Genomic DNA, 20253 nt, shown 5'->3' with positions numbered 1-20253 from the left:
GTTAATTGCTTCACTGTTATAAAATCTACGCCTTATTTCCATTCTGACTTTGTCTAGCTTCAGCTTCCAGCCTTTTAAATATATTATACTTTTCTCTGTTAGATTGGAGAGCCCATTTTTTAATATTTATTGCCCATGTAGGTGCATGTCAACTGCAATTAAGTTATTCCCTAGCCTTCTCTTTGTTTAGCTAAATAGATTGTGCTCCATGTGTCTGTCACTATTTTCTAATCCATGTTTCCTAATCCTTTAATCATTCTCCTGGCTCTTCTCTGAATCCTCTTCAATTTTTCAATATCCTTCTTGAATTATGCAGCAACAGTCACACTTGTGCCAAGAACAGAGCTAAAATAACCTCTCTACTCCTACTCAAGGTTTCCCTGTTAATGTGATCCTTGGATGCATAAGCTCTTTTGGCCATAACATCACACTGGGACTTCATGTTCATCTGATTATCCACCAAAACTCCTAAATCTTTTTCAGAGTCACTGCTTCTCAGAAGAGAGTCCCCATCCGATAAATATGGCCTACATATGTTGTTCCTTGATGTATATTTTTATAAAATAAAAGGTAAAGCTGCTGTAGGACACTTCCTTGAAATCAAGAAAAAAAAGTATATTTTGATTCCTTTTGTGATTTTTCATTGTCGTCTTTACATCACTGGAAGCTTTACTTTTTATTTCTTGAAAACTATTCTTAGTTTTTCAAAAGGAGTGTTGGTCCTTTTTTTACTACTTTAATGGACACCGTTCATGCTGACAATCCCAAAATGTCATCCCTACCCTGTCACTAAAAGTAACATTTTGTGTTCAAAATCTTCCTCTGACAGTTTAAGAAAATGATTGTCAGCTCTCCAAAATGAGGGCTGTCTCAGTCTGCAAATGCCAGTTGTAGGCAAAAATAACAGACAACTGGAAATTTTGTATATACATGACTGAAGCATGTACATGCACGTTGTTGGGCATACGAACAGAAAAGTAACACTCGTGTGTGTACTCGATGTGGGATAGAATAATGTGACAAAACATTGGTTTCGGTGTGAAACTTGCCTAGGTCCTAAGAAATTCTGGATATTTAACTATGTTTACTTAACATTGCTATATGCTACCCCAGTGGGATATGGTGGTTGAACTTTGTCACTTTCCTGTAAGTGAAAAAGAAAGGAAAGTAACAACATGAAGGGAGAGAGACAAGACAAGATGAGCATGGAGAGGACTGTTCCTAAATGGCCTTCCCAGAGATTCCTCTTCCTTTTTGTTGTCTTACTTCCTTTAGTTCTTTCTCTTATTACCACCCTGCATGAGTCAGCTACACTGCTCTGTTGTGTCAGCTTTTCCCAGCAGTGGAATGCCAATGAAACTAACTTTCCGATCTCCTAAGTGCTGACTTTTATTACTCCATGGAGTGAGTGGTTAGTCATTTTCACCTGAGCATGGCATCATAGCAAGGAAACAGAGGATTTAGGGGAAGTGGTGCAATATTCAAGGTGGAGGAGAAAAATGGTCTCACCGTGGCCTTTCATACCATCCTGGCCCTCAGGTCTCTGTTGGCTCCATTCTTGTGATCCAGTAAGGGATTTAAAATGACAACTTTCCTTCTTTCTGGAGAAGAAGTCCTAGTCTTTCTGAAAGAAAAGGACTCACTTTAGTTTTGGTTCTTTGCATGATCAAAATCATGGAACCAGCAGGAGAGCAGTTGACAATGTTATGTGCATACAGACTCCCACATGCATGGTGCCAGCCCAAGAGCTGGTGTGATAAGACTTGCTCAGGCCTTGTTTTGTTGGGCTGATCAGTTTTAATCAATGAGAGATATTTTAGATGAGTGGTTAGTTTTAAGTTAGTAAAACTTTTATTAGTAAAATTTTGTTCCTTTGTATCTTGACAGTGCCCCTGTTAAATGTTGTGCTTTTCATGATTGATTTCACTGTGAAATTAAGATTTTTATTTGATGGTACAAATTTTTTACTAAGGATGTTCAGCAAAACTGACATCAGAATACTGCTTGTTTCAGACCAGAGTAACACCACTCAAGCCAGTAGTTACTCCAGATGTATATCATTGTATGTAATTGAATTACCCCCACTGTTCTTCATTTTATCATAAAATAATAATATGGGATATAAGATACCCATTTGAGAGGAGTGCAGAATTTCTTCAGTTCTGTTCTGTTGGTCTACCTCACTGCCATACTTGGTTGTACTACAAACAGTGGGCTAGATACGCAGATCAGGCACAGGACTCAGCACAGGGATATGTTACATTTGTTGGCCCCCAACACAATAGAGCATTTTCACAGCTACTCTACTTTGCATTCAGCTATGACAGCTGCTAAGGGGCCATTACACCAGCCAGAGAGTGTAGCAGTGCGCCAGCCACTCCCCTTTTCCTCCCATCTTGCTCTCATTAAGTATCCTGCAAGGATTCGGAGGGAACTGATGTCAGGGCAGCTACACTGGATCTATACCACTGGGGGAACAAAAAGGAACTCTTCAACTGACTAAAGCAGCATGGAAGTGTGCTTTGGGTCTCTAGTACCCACTCATCCACCCTATTTAGACTCTGTGGTTCTCATATTAGGGAGTCAGTTCCTTATCCTTCATTTAACAAGAAAACTAGCATAGGATAACTGATGTTGCTTTCCATCATTCTAATAGCAGCAGAGGTAATGTACCCCTATCAGAGAATCCTACTGAAAATGGCAAAGACAGAAAACAAAGCTAAGGGGAGAGATTCTCTCTCCTGGTCCAGAGCCTGGGGCTGGTTGCAGGGCACTGGAAGGAAGTGCTGCTGTGACTTTTGAAAAGAACCAGACTAGGCCCTGAACTGGGCAGGGGGAAATCTCCCCTTCATAAGCACCTGCATTGATAGGATAATTGCTTGTAGCACTGTGGAGATTCTGGATGGTGCTGCAGCCTATATGCAGCTGTTGGCTGTGGTAACTTAAGCAGCTTTTAAGTGCATCGAGCAGTTGCATCAACCCTCAGAACAACCAGAATCAGGAAGGCATACTGGAAACTTAAAGCCACCTTAGCCAGCGTCAGTGCCCTGGGCTGAATGTGTATGTCTTGCACTTAGCACACAATCTCATCCGTGGTATTCTGATTTGGTGCTTGGTTTTTCAGTTAATAATGGTTGAGCGGCAATATTATTTATTAGTTATACATGATTATTAGACTTTGTTCTTTTCAAGATTACATTTAATGCTTGAACATTGTTTGGCATGGTTGGGTGCTCAAGCTTACATCATCTCAAGAATGTGTCCATATGGTCTGATTCACAATAGTATTCAGCAACTGGACCCTGTTGTTCAGTTTGCAAAGGGCTGGCAGTAAATTAACCCCTTCATGTTCGTTTGGGAGTTAGGGGCCTGAGTTTCAAAGGTGGTGAGAACTCACAACTCCAGTTGACTTCAGTGGGAGCTGCAAGTGTTCCGTCCCTCTGAAATTAAGCCCGAGAGTTCTCAAACAGAACACAGTGTTAACCCAGTTTGGGGGGCCGGGGGGGACAGTTATAGCCAATACACACTACAATTTAAACCAAGTTATAAGGGGTCAAAGGGCAACCACAGTTTAACTGACCTGGTTATAGCTGTATTATAGACATGGCTTTAAACAACAAGAATTATGTCAGAATTGTATTCACTAATTGTATTGAATAGTTCCAGTGTGGTCAAAGACCTAGAACCATAGAGCTTTCCCCCACTTCCCCCTATCCAACCCCAACATGAGCTTGGTTTGGCTGTGATTTTACAAATAATGGCTCTGGCTGCTGCTAGGAATATTTGCAGAGGTATTCGATTCTCTCCCCCTCCCCGTTCTGTTAAACAGAAGAGTGCTCCTGGGCTGAGTCTGCACTGGAGATTTGCATGGTTTCTTCTTATGATTGAAGCTGTGCGAGCTGCAGCCTTGCAGTGTGTACAGAGTACACTGCATCCAAACCCTGCACTTGTTGTCACTGTTGTAGCTTCTGTGGATTGTTGTGCTTATCCCACAGTGCTGTTGGTTTTTCTTTCTGTTACTGGTTGGGGGTTTCTTTATTTCCTGACAGGATCCAGAGGCAGGGACCCTCTGAAAGTGGACCTGGAGGAAGAACATTTTCATAGTTGCTGCATATATGGGATGAAATCCTGTATCCATTGACGTTAATGGCAAAACTCCCATTGACTTCATTGGGGCCAAGATTTCATCCATGCAGTTTTGCTGGTGCTATTACTTTATTTTTGTGAATGTGGTCAGGGGACATTTTCCTCCTCTTCTGAATAGAGAATTTCTTCCTCAAGGCCCTTAGTAACTTTCCTGGCCATGAAGAGCTAGATGGAACTCATTGTAGAATCTACCTTTACCACCCCTTATTAAAAATCAAGATCAGATTTTTTGCATGGTAGCTCAGAGCCCTAAGTAAAGGACCAGGAGATATGCTCAACCAATCTCATTACAACACCCAGCACAGTGGGGCCCCAGTCTTCAAGGAAATGTTTGTTAGGTGTTGTTAATAATAGGATTTGTATGCTAAATCCTCGAGTATCCTTTTTCAATCCCTGCATGTATCAGCTGATATCGCATTTTTAAGATTAGACAGAGAGAGAGAGAGAATTTCTTTAGTTTTATATTCAGCTCAGCTATGGATTTTCTGTTTCAAGAATCAGTGACCCTGTTAATCTTAAGGTCTGCAAAGTGTCAAATCGCTTTTCCCATTCCCTCACCTGTAGTAATGGTCACACTGCATTGTTTTTTATTAGTGGGCTATTCTGCAATAAGTGCTATCATATCTGGAAATGTCATAGCACCATAGAGCAAGAGCAATTCCATGCAAATGTAAATGGGACAGCAGGGGTTAGATTGTGGCATTTAGCCACAGCCTCAAATAACGGGTGATGCTGAGATGAACTGCCCCCAAGGGAGCTGCAGGAGGATTTTGCCTTGGTGAACACATGGGGAATGTACGCATGACAATGTCCCTTTGAATGGTGCAGCATGCTTCCCTTTCTGGAGACTGCCAGCTCCTTGAGTTAGTGCAGACAGTGTTCAAGGCCCTCTCTCCTCCCCTCCTTACCCCTTTTGGAGCAATTTGTTCCTCTGAGCATGGAATACTTGCATTTCCACAAGCATAGAAATTGCAGTTATCCCTGGCTTTACATAGAGTGCCCAAAGTCAGCTCCTTCCAAAGAAGGCTCCTTCCCGCACCCATGCTTGTGCCAGGTCAGGCATAATCAGCATTATGTGTCTGGGTTAAAAATACTGTAGTTCTCTTATGAAAAGAACAGCTAGAGTGTGTGTATGTATATACACACACATTTGGCATTTGGAGAAAAATAAAGCATTCATGAACTTTTATTTCATCCGTGATCATATGGACATTTCCCAGTTCACATGGTGTTTGCTATTTTTGGTAACAGTTAATGCGTGTGCATTTTCAGACTTCATGCACTGTTCATATTTTATTTCTTGGTCAAGCCTATAAATACCTCTGGCCTTCAAGCTTTACAAGCCCCAAAGGGACATATGTACTGACTCCACCTGTTTAAGAGAATGATTGGCATGCTGCAAAGGGCCTGCTAAATTCAACTCCTCCTTGCCCCAACTCTGGAAACTCCCCAGGCAACTCCAGAAAGAGAGAGAGTCCTGAGTTGGAGTAACCACTGTGCTCAGAACTGAAGACAGCTGGGTAACCTGGGAGGTCCACAGATTTTATGTGGACCTGAAGCTGTGAAGCTGAGCTATGTGAATAATGTGTTCTCCGGTTTATTGGCAATTCCAAAAAAGCAGAAGAAAAATTGCTACAAGTCAAACTTGAAGCATTCGATTTTGAAAATGTCAAAATGAAACATTCCAACTTCTTCCGATTTTTTTTTGTTTTACACAGAACAATTTGGTGAAACCAACGCAAATTCTCAAAATGTTTTAGTGTCACCAAATCAGCATTTTTAACCAAAAAAGTTTCAGCTGACCAATTTCACCCTCAGTTCAATTGTGAAGTCTTTCAGATAGGTATGGCATTACATTTCTTTTCCTGGGTTTTGTTGTTTTGGGGGTAAGCTCCAAAGATGTAGATTGTCAGGACACTTTCACACTAGTTGGGTAGTTACTTTATTAAAATAAAAACTCTGTAATGATTTTGAGCTGTGTATTTTTAAATGTCTGTGTGGAAGATACACCCTTAACTGGCTGCTGAAAAAGAATATATTATAAGAATCTTATCTACTGGTGTCTTGTAATCACTTGGCCATTCTTCTGTGTGGTTAGTAGTTTGTTCTGAGGAGTAATGTGAGGGGAGAAAAGCATGTGACAACTGCACAAGCTAACAGTGAAAGCATTGAAACACCAAACGTGTATCCTGGAGATGGAATACTCATGGGATCTACTTTCTCAAAAAGTGAGAGGATTGGGTCCCAAGTGCCTTAGATACGATGTGTGTTAATGCCCTGTTAAACCTCCAAAGTGATGCAAAACTAGACAATTAGCAGGTACTGAAAATTACAGTGGTCTGAGGTCCTGGATTTGTTATTTTAAGGGCTTGTCTACACAGTGCATTAGTGCGCAACAGGTGAGGTGTAAATTCTGGTCCACAGCAATGTGCCACGCAGTATCTGGTGTGGCGGACCCCTTTCTACATGCTAAAAGTTCCTTTGTGTCATTGATGTAGTCTTGTTTCAGACAGTATTAAGATAACGCATGCGAAGGAACTGTTAGTATGTGGCAGCGGGGTCCATGCAGTCGCTTCGTGCGTGATACGCTAATCCAGACTACAATTTACACTCAAGTTGATGAGCACTAATTGTATGCCGTCAACAAGCCCTAATACTTGGACCCAGTACCAACATAGCACTGCTGGTCTGAAAGGCTGATGACTTTCTTACAGTGTGAAATCATCAGTTTCCAAAAAGTGAGTTAAAGTAGTTGGTTGCTACACCTGCCCTTGACCCTCTGCCAATGTTTGTGATTTCATAATGACACTTTCCTATTTTAATTTTTTTTTCTTTCATGTTGGTGTGTGTAACCCACAAAGCACAAGTTGTCCATATATGGCAGACAGTGAAACTGACAGTACAGAAAGTGCTATCAAATGCACAAAGTAGACAAATTGGAAAGATTGAGACAAAATATTTGTCTCAAATCTGCCTTCTCTGACAACATTAGGGAAAATTTATAGCAATGGCATGGGTCAGGCCCTTCAGCTCCAGGCCTGGAGCAGACCCTTGATGCATGGATCTCTCTTTTTTTCCTGCATAGAAGGGCTCAGCCACCTCAGTGAGATCTGTCCACCTGTTCTGGATCTCATGGCAGCCCCTCAGCTAGTCAAAGGATCCGTGTGGGAGAGAGGGCTGGAATACCAAGAAAGGAGGCGAGGGGGGACTGCGAGTTGGTTTAAATTGATATTTTAGGTGCCATGGCAGTGCAGTGCTCTGTGAAGCTCTTGTTGTTATGCACAGTCATTTGGAACTGGACACAGAATAAGAGACCAGTGACAAGCTCCTTAAGCATTAAATAATCACTGAAGAGCACAGGCCCCATCAGGGTCAGGACGCCAATGTGCTAGGCCCTCCACGTACACATAGCACTAGATGGATCCTTCCCTGAAAAATTTGCAGGCAAGGCGAGATGTAACATGCAAATAAATCTAACAGACAATGGGGAAGGGAGGTCTAATGCAGACAGCAACAACAGGATCACCGAAGGCAAAACATGTTCATGAGGACAAGATATAGGACCAGTGTAGGTGAACTGAATGTTCTCTATTTCCTTTCCTGGGTGCTGGCTGGTGAGTCTTGCCCACATGCTCAGGGTTTAACTGATCGCCATATTTGGGGTCAGAGCCGCCCAGAGGGGGAGGCAAGTGGGGCAATTTGCCCCGGGCTCCGCAGGGGCCCCCAAGAGAATGGCTGAAGCTCCTGCCCCAGCCTGACCCGACCCCGTCTCCGCCCCTCTCCCGGAGCCTCAGCGCATCCAGGGCTGTCCCTGAACAGCTGCAGCCTGTCTCCGGCAGGGCCTGAGCTCCGCCCCGCTCAGAACCGCGTGGTAAGGGGGCGGGGCTGCGAGCTCCGGGCTGAGTGGAGGAAGCTCACAGCCCCGCCCCCTTACCACGCGGCTCTGAGCGGGGCGGAGCTCAGGCCCCGCCGGAGCCACGCTGCACCGCTGTTCAGGGACGGCCCTGGATGCGACGCGCTGAGGCTCCGGGTGAGTGGGGAGCCGGGGGTAAGAAGCTGGGGCCGGGGGGTGGGGTTGCAAAGGGGCAGAGAGTCTCAGGGACAGTCAGGGCACTGGTGGGGGGAGCGGTCAAGGGACAGGGAATGGGGGGGGGGTTGGATAGTGGGCGTTCCAGGGGTCTGTCAGGACTCAGCTGGGGGGAGGGGGGAGTAGACAGGGGTTGGGGCAGTCACGGGACAGGGAGGAGGGGTGGTGGTGGTGTCTCTGGGGGATGGTGAGGGGACAAGGAGCAGGATGGGTTGGGGATTCTGAGGGGGGGCAGTCAGGGGGCAGGAAGTGGGTGGGGGTCGGATAGGGGGCAGGGCCAGGCTGTTTGGGAGGCACAGCCTTCCCTACCCTGAAGCTCATTCAGCAGTTTGAGGCTTGCAGAAGAGCCAAGCTGTTAGCTTTTCCATTAGGGCTACCATCCCTTTCACTTCTCAAATGCCAAGTTATAGTCTATATTTAATTTCAGTGCCATAGGGAGATTCATGTCAGGGGAGGGTAGCTTCATTTAAAATTAGCCGCTGGGGGAGGGATCACATGAGAAGAGCAATATCCTTCCCAACCCTACGAAGGGAGACCCTCCTCCCCTACATTCCCTGAGGCTCCAGAGGGGTTAATTCAGTGGTTCTCAGACTTTCGTCCTGGTGATCCCTTTCACATAGCAATCCTCTGAGTGCGACCCCCCTCCCCTTATAAATTGAAAACACTTTTATCTATTTAACACTATTATAAATGCTGGAGGCAAAGCAGGGTTTGAGGTGGAGGCTGACAGCTCGCGACACTCAGTAATAACCTTCTGACCCCCTGAGGGGTCCCGACCCCCAGTTTGAGACCCCGTGGGTTAATTTAATTTTAGCACCCTGTGTCCATTCACATGCATGTGCTATTTTGAGCATTTCAGTTTTCACAACATAAGCTCATCCCAGATTCTGGACCAAGCTCAAATGCTCAGTTCGTGGAGTATGTACATAAGCTATACTAAAGACAAACCCACAGTAACCATCTCCAGTTTGTGAAGGACCCCATGGAGCCAGTCTCTAGGAAACAGATAAATGCATGGAGGTTAAGTCCATTAATGGCTATTAGCCAGGATGGGTAAGGAATGGTGTCCCTAGCCTCTGTTTGTCAGAAGATGAAGATGGATGGCAGGAGAGAGATCACTTGACCATTACCTGTTAGATTCACTCCCTCTGGGGCACTTGGCATTGGCTATTGTCGATAGACAGGATACTGGGCTGAATGGACTTTGGTTTGACCCAGTTTGGCTGTTCTTATGTTCTAACCTAAATGAACCCAAAGTTATGGAGACAGATATGAGTCAAGGAAGCCAGCGGAGTATCAGAAACCTGGAAAAATCTCTGACTGGATGGGCTCAGGCGTTTGGTCACAAGCTGAGGTGATTCAAAAGTTTTGGATTTTTTTTAAGCGGAATTTTTTTATTGTTTCTTTAAACAATCAAACACAGCAAGCAGCAAATATTTGGCCACACACTTCTGAAACCCCAAACCATGTTGAGGTTTTGGCAGACTAATTTCAGCTTTTCAATTAAAAAAAACCACAACAAATTTTGAAGGAAAGCAGACATTGTCCGTGATTTTTTTTCTGCTTTTTAAAAACCCCTAGTTTTCGAACCAAAAAAAGTTTTGGTGGAAAATATTTGTCCAACCCTTTAATGCCTTTTAGCACTAGCTGATGCTGAGAACCAGTGATACCTTGTAAAGAAGTTTTCTCAAAACTAGGTTTGTGCTGAGATGCGGAAGGTTTATTTTTCCCAGGGCCGCCAGTGAGGGGGAGCAAGTGGGGCAATTTGCCCTGGGCCCTGCAGGGGCCCCCACGAGAATATAGTATTGCAATTTTTTTTATGGAAGGGGCCCCTGAAATTGCTTTGCCCCAGGCCCCCTGAATCCTCTGGGCGGCCCTGTTTGGGGTCGAGAAGGAATTTTCCTCCAGGGCAGATTGGCAGAGGCCCTGGAGGTTTTCTGCCTTTCTCTGCAGCATGGGGCACGGGTCGCTTGCTGGAGGATTCTCTGTAGCTTGATGTCTTCAAACCACAATTTGAGGACTTCAGTAACTCAGACATTGGTTAGGGGTTTGTTATTGAAGTGGATGGGTGAGATACTGTGGCCTGCGTTGTGCAGGAGGTCAGACTAGATGATCATAATGGTCCCTTCTGACCTTAAAGTCTGAGTCTAAGTTATAGGACTATTATAAAGCAAGATACTCTTCAACCCCCTATAGCAAATACATGTTACAACAACATATTCTATTTGATTCAGTTTACAGGAATTTTTGCTAGCTGCATTATTTCAAAAGTGAGAGATTTCTCTCAGCGTTGCTAGGTTGGTAACCAGTCTAAAAAAGATGAATAATGCCTCATGAACAACAAATCTGGGCAAAATCTCAGTGGATTTAGCTACACTGCAATTAAACAGCCCTGTAGTCTGAGCCCATGTCAGCTGATGTGGGCCAGCTGTGGGCATTTAATTGCAGTGTAGATCTACCTTAACTGTCATCTCTCTGGGCAGAGACCCTCATCCACTCCCTTCTGAACAGGGGTTTTACACTGCAGTCTCCTTGTGATTCTCCCTAAGCAGGTCTGACAAACATTCAGCCCCCTGCTCTTTAGTATCTCAACAAGGACAGTGATTTATCAGGAACCACTCAGCTCTTTCAAAGCAGAGTTTCTTTATTTAAGAACAAAAACATACAGAGAAAACACATAAAGGTCTAAACATCTACTAAATGTACCAGAAGTTCTCCATCAGCCTTATCGGGACCCTGACAAGTTTCAGTCCTTTCAACATAGTGGGGTCCCCCTTTGGACAAAAGATCATATCCATTTGTTGAATCAAAAACAAGACCTCAGAAAGTGTGTTTAAAGTCAGCCTTTATCCCCAATAGACTTTGTCTCCCAGCCTCCTGAAAACAGGTAAAAGCCAATCACTGACCCCTTTCTCCTGCCCCCTCCACTGCCAATGGGGCCCAAGGCTCAAAGGACTGGATAGCTGCATAGCCAGCCTTGGGATTTTGCATTAAGCATACCCTAGTAAATTCAGATTCCACAGGAAGTCTTCCTGCATGCCTTGTGAGCTAGGAACATACATATATTCATACAAATGCCTATGACTATTCCATGGGATCATATCATCTGTCTCATCTTTGTATAATGGTTTTTGAAGTTTTCATGCTTTCAAGGCCTGGCTCTAACATACAGATAAAATTTCATAACGCTAAAGACAGTACTGTCCAGATAGGCCTGCATTCATCATACCTGTCACAATGTGCTTAACAGAAGCTTTTTTCAGATTACTTTGGGCTCATTAATTCAGGTTTTCTTGTAAAATTTTCAATACTTACCGGTTTCAGCCTGATCAGCAAAAAAGTGGTAATGTTTATCTTTTCATGGTAATACCTGCTCATCACAAGATCATATTTTATTTTGCAGCTTACTGTTAAAACAGCTTTTCCCTAGTTATCGTGGCACTTTGTGTTCCAGCCAAAATCAGGACATGCAGAGAGACCTTCTCCCACCCTCCACCCCGTCCCCCCCAATGTAACACATGTTTTAGGAATCTCAAAATGGTTGACTTCAAGTTTTTGTTGAGGGTTTTTGTCAGTTCTTATTTTAACTGAACTAGTTTTCTCAGTGTGAGGAAGATCGATGCAGTGACGTCTGCCTGAACTTGCAGCCAGCCTGAAACTATAGCTCTGTGAGGGGAGACTGCCCCATGCAGTGGAGGACGCTGTGTGGCAAGAGGAGAAGAGGGCAGCAGGCCAACACACCACCCACCCAGGCACACTCCAGCTGCTGGGATAAGTACTCGGGGGGGGGGGGAATACTCTGCTGCAACCAAGTCTCTGTAAAGGGAAGAATGGCATCTCCTGTCACTCCTGGATGCAGCAAAAGGGAACCCCATGCTATTTATCAATTAGGGAGGCCAGGGGCACTCCTGTCACCACCATAGCACAGTGATGGGGCCACAGGGGTGCCCTGTAGTATGTTGTGCTCAGGGCTCTGGATTGCCTTATTCCACACCTGAGCGTGAAACACAGTCAACCTTCAAAGTGCCCAGAAAGACGCACAACTTTAGGCTTTATCATTTTTAATAGCGCCAACAGGCTTATTTGACATTCTCTTCATTTTCACTTAGATTAATGTGTCTGAGGCACTTCTCTTTGGAGAGGGAGCAAGAGGATATGCTCTGTTGTGACAATAATTAGACCCTATGTTATGACACGTTGTACCACGTACAGAAACATATCTGGAAATCTGTGCAGTGGAAGTGTTTTTCTGATATTTGCCACATTCTGATTCGCATGGTGCTGCATGACAACAAAGAGAAGTGCTGCAAGCAGAGAAAATGTATGGAAAAGATGGAGAACAAGAGACCAAAACATAGGCGCTGACTCCATAGGTGCTCTGGAGCTCCAGCACCCACTGAAAAAAATAGGGGGTGCTCTGGATTAATCTTTTGTGGGCCGTGGCACCCAGACCGTGGTCCCGCCCCCTGCTTCTTCCTGCCCCCGCTCAGCCTCTTCCCCTGAGGCCCTGCCTGCTGCTCTGCCCCAAGGCTCTGCCCTCCACTCAGCCGCCCCCTACCCTCAAACCTCTACCTGCTGCTCACACAGGGTGGAGAGCAAGCAGGAGGAGAGGGGGTAGGGGCAGAGAGGAGCAAGCGGTGGGCGTGGCCTCTAGGGGAAGAGGCCAACTGGGGGCAGAGCACGGGCGGGTGGTGGTGAGGGCCCAGACCAGACACTGGGGCCCCTTCTGCGCCATTGATGCCATTGTAAACCCGTTATTGAGCACCTATGAGCCACTGTGTTGCTGACAGTTTCATCCAGAAAGCTACAGTGAGACATAATGGCTTTAAACTGGGCCGTTAGTAAAGACAGCGTATAGGTGAGTGCAATGATTTTAATATACTATAATTCATGATAATGTAATTATGTAATTTAATAATTATGTAGTTTAATAATCGTTAAATTAAGATATCAATGATAGACACATTCAATAACTAGACTATGAAAAGTGTATAAATATGCTGAAAATAGCCTCACCCCAAAACTGGCAGAGCCCCTTCCCAAACAGACACACTTCTTCAAAAGCACCCACCAGCAAAAACAAAAGTCAGCACCTGTGTACCAAAATGTCATGAAGCCTACTTGTGAAGAGAGGACAGCATATCAGATGATGATGAACATGCTTTTATAATAGATTTCTTAGATAGCATTATCTCAAGAACAAAAATGCAAAGTTGATCTAAAAAATAACAAAAATTAAAAATTTCTTCTGATGCAGTTGTAAAATTAGACAGTATTTTTGAATATTCCACTAGAACATGGCGCTTTCAAAGTACCATATCAGACATGCACGGCAGTACTTGAGGTGCATTTTGTCCAACATGCATGGTATTTTTAACAAGGTTGAGGCATTTACTTAGGCACTATGTTTGCTAAACATTGTGTCAAGTCTGCTTAAATAGACACTCAAGGTCATAAATATATAAGTTCCTTCCAAAATATTAGTGATACCTTTAAAAATGTCTTTCTGATATGTGAAAAGCCAGCAACCATTAGGGCTGCAATATTCTTATAATAAAAGTTTTTAGAAAACAAGACCCTAAACAAATCCTGCTCTGGAATTTCTGATGCCTGCTCTCCCAGCTGTTCAGAGGTTGATAGCCTTTTCCATTCTGAGAACACATTTTAAAGGAAAAGGTGCCAGGAAAAGCTGGGATGGAGAGATCATCTTTTGGACTGGTCAGCCTGGAATATTACTAATTACTGTACTTTCCACCCACTAGTTGGACACATTTGGGTTTGTTTGAAGGAATTCTTTCTCTCTCTGTCATGCTAAATAGACGTGTCAAATAAACACTTCAGGTTATGTCTCATTAATAAGGATTGGACTAATGCTTGCACGTAAGTCTGCCTTCCCGGTGGAATTCTGTGCATGTAAAGGATGTTTATTCTGATTCAGAAGCTTCATATTATTTCTAAATTAAATAATTGGGCCTTATTTTAACTTTTTAATTTTTTGTGGATCCCCAAAGGCATTCTTTTGCCATATGGAAACTTTCAGTTTAAAAACAGAGCCTTTTTTTAGGTCATTGGAGTTCAACTAAAATATTTTTAAGAGTTTATTTTTTTAATTTTATATCTTAAAAATGGCTACACTATTTTTATAGCAGTGTTAATGATGGAAATAGTAACACAGATTTACAATTATTGGTGCAAAGGTACTTGTATTTATTTAGAGGTTTCACAGGTAATTTTCCTGGTTGTCAGATCATTGAAAGATAAAATAACAAAGCTATCTTAGCTTCCCTTCTGTGGGTAGGATAACAAGTCGCCTTTGTTCTTTCTTCCCAAAAAACGTATGTGAAGGTTCAGAAAACTGTTTAAAACTGTAAAGATAAATTGGGAACAGAGGTATTTCTTTAAAAATCTGGAAAAAAAACTTTTCCATAACTAAAGATGTATTGAAATGAATGGAATAGAGGCAGAAGCTTTTCAATTCAAATAAAGTGTTCAAAAATTAGTTTTTTGTCTTGTTGTAAATTGGATAGTAACACTTAGTAGAGTTAATATGGCTGCTTCTGTTAGAAGGTTTGTGTGTAGCATAGCAGCAAGTTAATATCATACCTTTGGTGACCAGATCTAGTTTCCTAGGAATATCCTCCACACATTTTTAAAGGATTTGTTCACCTTTCCGGTGGTTTGGTTTGGTTTGTTTTTGTTATACTGCTTATCAAAACAAAACAAAAACAAAAAAACCCTGCAAACGGAAATCCTCTCTCAATAGAAGAGAAATAACATAGGCTTCCCCATTCTGCCTGGACAATTAGCCATAAAGCTGATCTTGAGCTGGCCTCCTCATAGAGTCAAAAGTTAGTAAAATCTCCTTGTTCATTATGGCTGAGATTTGCCTTTATGCACAAGGCCTATGCACCACTTCAGTCCCACTAACCCTCTATTTTGAAGACTCAAATCATGCATAGGCCTTTTGCTGGTCTTCTGCACAGGGTAAATTCCAACCCTAGGCGCACACAAGCGGAGTGCTGCACCTGTACAGAGCCCCATTGACTTCACAGAGTTTCCACACCGGCACAGCAATCCATCAGTGCCTCAACCCTTGGCCTTTCTAAGGAGTCTTCCAACCAGGATACTAGTTAGTGCCAAGTATAATGGATGTTTTTGTTATGTGAAAGCTTGTCCACTTGGGACCGGACTGAGATGGTACACTTATTTTAAGTAGGCTTCCAAACAGTTGTCAAGTGGTAACAGCTTTCCATCACTACTGGGCTGGGTTTGGATCAGTGACCAAATTATCTCCCACTGCACTAGCCCTGCTGCTTTTTGTTGCTGTGTCCTCCCTTCGGTTTGTCACATCTCCTTAGCACCTTTAGAGCAGGCAAGTGGGATTTTTTTCTTCTTTCATTGTATTATTTATGTTAATAGAGGTGAAAGGAAGTGAAAGAAGCTCATTAAAGAAGCGCAACAAAAAAAATCACTTGTTTAAAGATGGTAAAATAAAGAACCTGGCCTAACATTTCATCAGATCAAGTTAAGTTAAATGAGTTAATAGGTTTGTTTCAACTTTTAAAAACTTAACTTTACCTTAAAGTTGAATCATTTGAAAAATCTTTTATTTGAAATGCTCTTGTTACCTCAATTTCAGATCAAACAACGAAAGGGCTGGCTTTATTTTTCTTTCTGTAAGTCAGCTTTACAAGCACTCCTTTAAATAAGCTTTTGACTCCAAGAGACATGGTCTAGAAGGCAAAGGCTGTTTTTTTAATAGTTCAAAAAGTTTGATTTCATCATTTCAGCATTATTAAGGAACATGTCCTGTTTAAAAAGAGATGTACTTTAAATGATTTTAAAAGTTTTATTTGGACAAGACATGGGAGAAATAGCTTAATTTAAAGGAGGTGCTTTTCTAGGCTGTGATTTAATAGTCATGCATGTATGTGCACACACTCTCATTTGTTAGAATTTTGTCCACTAATATTAGCACTGCTGCAAGAGATGATTAAATCTTGAAGAATTCTGATCCAATTAGACATCATTCTACTCTTGTCTAACTCCTATTCTATTTACAGTTTCATCTGGACATAATTACTTTTAGAATTGCCTGTTTTTCCTATATAAAGTTAACTCGGTGTTTTGCTTAAATCAAGAAATATTTCCACATGCTTCATAGCTCCTCAGGATTGCTAAATGTCCTTTGACCTGGGATTTTATGTGATGCTGTGTGCTCTTTGGTCTTGGTTACATATACTGTACAGTATTTACAAAATTCTCTAGTAAATGTTCATACTTAAGAAGAAAGGGTGCTGCTGGCTGTGTTGATTTACTTTACCCTTCCTATTCATCAGTCCTGCATGTAACAGATTCATGGATAGACCATAGCTGCCAGTATAACGTCTAAACCAGTGGTCCCCAACCTTTTCGTCTGGTGGGAGCCAGACGAAGGACCGTGGCGGCGGTCGAGCATCCGCCAAAATGCCGCCGAAATTCGGCGGCATTTCGGTGGCTGCTCAACCGCCAGACAGGACACGGGCGCATTTACTCTATGTGTTGGCCGCAGCTTAATCTACTGCATTCCCTTGTCACCATCCCTCGTACAAAGCAAAACAGAAAAATAGAAACCCTAAAGTGAATTTGAGTAACTCTATCTAATCGACATGTATTGGTAAGAGAGGTATTCAAAACTGAAAGGACACCAACAAACAAGAACCTTTTGGTGAAATTCACCCTGTGCAGAAGGCCGACACAAAGCCTATGCACCACTTAAGACTCACTTATGACCTCAAAAGAGCATACAGGCCTTAAGTAGGCCATAAGCAAAGGGGTAAACTTCACCTTTGGTGAGAAGCAAACCCAAAAATGTAAGTTTCAGTGCTAGAACAACTACTGGTAGCATTATTAAAAGTTGGTTGGCAGGCAGGATATGGGTGGTTAAAACTTTAAGTACTCAAGTGGGTTACTAGTGTGTTCAGATTTGGGATAATTTCTGTTCAACATCTATATAAACGAGCTGGAATGTAGAACTTATTGCATGGTGTGAAAGATTGTGAATGACATCAAGGCAGAAGAGAGATGTGGTTGATTAGTCATCTCTAGAATGCCAAAACTCCTTTTCTTCCTCTTTCTTTTTTGTGAACAAGCTATTGTAGCTTTTAGCTGACATCCAGCTGTCAGTTTGCACTGGCAGAGGGATGGACGACATAAGTTAATTTTTTTTTCTAAACTGGGTATAAACAGTGGATGATTTTAGTTGCTACCAGATATCCACATTTTTGTCCTTAAGAGAGGAAATACACTTCACAGCTTAAAAATCTTGTTCAACTTCTGAGCTACTTTTGAAACATAGTTGAGTTTTCCTTTGTTTAAAAAAATTGTTTGGAACCTGGAGACAAACAGTGCGGGGAAAAAAAAAAAGCTGTGATCGCCATTGGTGCAGCTCTACTCGCCGCTTTCTTCTTCGGCGGCAATTCGGCAGCAGGTCCTTCCCTCCGAGAGGGACCCATCCGCCGAATTGCTGCCCCTTCCCCTTGGCCGCCCCAAGCACCTGCTTGCTGAGCTGGTGCCTGGAGCCGGCCCTGCCTGGAGAAAATGAAAAATATGAAAATGACAGAGCAACTTCAGGTCACTTACCTTCAGGTATGTGTTTACTATACTTTCAGCACTGCCTGGTGGTGTATCATTTCAGTGTTTGCTAATGAACAATAGAGGCAGTGTGCTAGCTTTAGATGTGTCGATCTGGAGTTCTTTCACTTTCCTATCTGTAATCATGAGCCAAGATTGCATATCCAGGTGTGAGTGGGTGGGTTGTGCACATGCAGAGAAGGAATTACATGCTTTGAAAATAACAAGAAACCCAGCATAGATAATTTTCAAACTGAGGTTTCCTTTATATATAATAACCATTCTATAGAATTTTTGAATCATCCTAAAGCCTTTAAAAGCAAATTATAGTCATTCCATAAAAATAAAAAAAAATAGAAAGATCACTCTTTATGAAATACTATAGATTTTCAAAGTAATTTCTATACTCTATTAATTTTATCCCTATTAAAGTCTACAGGACTTTTCCATAAGAGTTGAAAGACCTGAGAGTTAAACCATTTTTGTTCATTGCTTATGCACATATTGATGGCTAAAACAATTTTCCCCCTTGTGGCAAACTGAATGTTCATTATTGTTCATTTTAATTTTTTCATCTACCATTGAGGTTTCCCTTGTATGTTTTCTTTTTCTATGGACTTGTGATTCTTGACCTTTAATCTAAATACAGTACTGTACTTTAGTCAAATGACTCCAGTTTATTTTTGTTATGCCTGCCTATTGTATAATAGGTTAAGCGCATTTAATGAGTGACATTTTTACAAGATAGAGAGTTGAAATGGTCAGATGTGGTGAATCATATATGCATTCTACATCCAGGGCCTAATTTTGCAAATCAGCCCGTAGCCCATAGAGGGCTGTGTGATGGTTATCACAGTTGGGGTGGGGAGAAAAGGAGGCCACAGCTCAGCAGCAGAGCTGTTACTACAACTTTCAGGATGCAGTAAATTTCTGTTCTGCCTGAACCATGTGCTGCATGGGTAATAAATAGCTGGCGAATCTGTGTACAGATGGATTCCCCCTGACTACATATCCAGCCTGCCTAGCCTTCCCAAGCACAGCTACACAGGGTGCTTCCATGGTTCCATGACTGCACACCTTGCAGATGTTCCACATCCCCATCACTGCTTCCATTTTTTTATACACACCCTGTACAGCAGGACCTGGTCAGTTCCATTGCATGTTAGGCCTTTTACACAGTAAAGAAAGGGCAGAATTTGCCCCTAAGTTAATATATATTGGAATTACCTTATTTTCTTGTTAGTAATTCAGGAGATGGTATGTGGGATCAATACTGGGAAAGAGATGACACTCATGCCATGTTTCAGACAACATAGATATATTTCCTCATAAATTATTTTTTTTCTTTCCATTCTGTTTGCTTGAATCAGGAACAATTCAGTATCACCACCAATGATAATATTATTCTCTGCTTGTATATATTACCACACTAAATCCCATGATCCACACATGCTTCCATTATGCGTTTGTGCCTGGAGTACCTTCTCTGTACTTGCTCTTGAAAAACCGGTACGTTATTTTCCTGGGTAATACTTTGCTAGTGACCTTAGCTGTTGAGAGTTTATGCAGTAAAATATACCCACTGAGGCAGATTTGAAAATCACTGACACATTGCCAAGAGAAGCATACATGACCAGATTTAACAACAGTTCTTACAGTCATTCATAGTTTAAGAGTGAACAAGAATTGCCCTCAAAACAAGCTATTCATTTTCTGGGGGGTGGCAGGGTGACAAATCACAGAGGTTAAACAAAAAGGGCTCTGTTTTCACTTGCCACAGCAATCTTAAAGTTCACATGATAAAAATGACTTCTCACCATACATGAGCTATAACGTAGTCAAAATTTAATTTTTAAATTAAAATTGACATTCTATAGACTATTGCTGGTGATGGCCCTCTTTTTGAAAAAAGATACTATTTGTGATCCATAGCCAGAATGTAATGCAAGAGACATTTCCATCACATTTTCACAGATGTATCACATTACTTTCACCCTTTTACTGTTCACTCAAGCTTCCCTCCTTACAGCCCCGTATGTATCCATCCTTTTGTCTTATCTATGTGCTTGGTGTCCACCTAACTGTACACCCAGCGCCACTTTTCTCATTCTCCCAAGCCTTTTGTAAAAGCGCTTCTTCCATGAAGCCTTTAAAAAAATGTTTCCTTTGGCCCCTCAAACTCAGTCATATGTAATGTATGCTGTGTCTGAACAAGACTGTAAACTTCTTTGATCAGGAACCTTCTCCCCTTGTGTTTGCAGAAGGAGAAATAAAATAAAATAGCCACAGTAGCAATTAGCATTCATCTTTCTGACCTTGAGATACACATATTAAACTGTGATTGGAACCTTATACTTTGGGATTAAAAAAAATATTTTCTATAATAGTCTAGCAGTAGACTATAGATT

General features: G+C 42.3%; 1 protein-coding gene across 3 annotated transcripts in view; it reads left to right on the top strand.

Moving 5' to 3' along the window:
- The window catches only part of RNF150 (ring finger protein 150), a 210759-nt gene that overhangs the window by 166151 nt on the left and 24355 nt on the right, over window positions 1-20253 (top strand). The window contains exon 7 of one of the 3 annotated variants that reach the window (XM_045018332.1): window positions 375-509. The exons of the other annotated variants lie outside the window; for them this stretch is intronic. Within the exon in view, the coding sequence (XP_044874267.1) occupies window positions 375-472 (98 nt within the window). The 3' untranslated portion in view covers window positions 473-509. Of the gene's footprint in view, window positions 1-374; window positions 510-20253 lie in introns of those variants that run through there. 3 annotated transcript variants of the gene reach the window in all.

This window comes from Mauremys mutica, chromosome 5 (assembly GCF_020497125.1).
Source record: "Mauremys mutica isolate MM-2020 ecotype Southern chromosome 5, ASM2049712v1, whole genome shotgun sequence".
Classification (NCBI taxonomy): domain Eukaryota; kingdom Metazoa; phylum Chordata; order Testudines; family Geoemydidae; genus Mauremys; species Mauremys mutica.
Note: the sequence above shows the minus strand (reverse complement) of the source record. Positions and strands in the feature narration are given on the sequence as shown.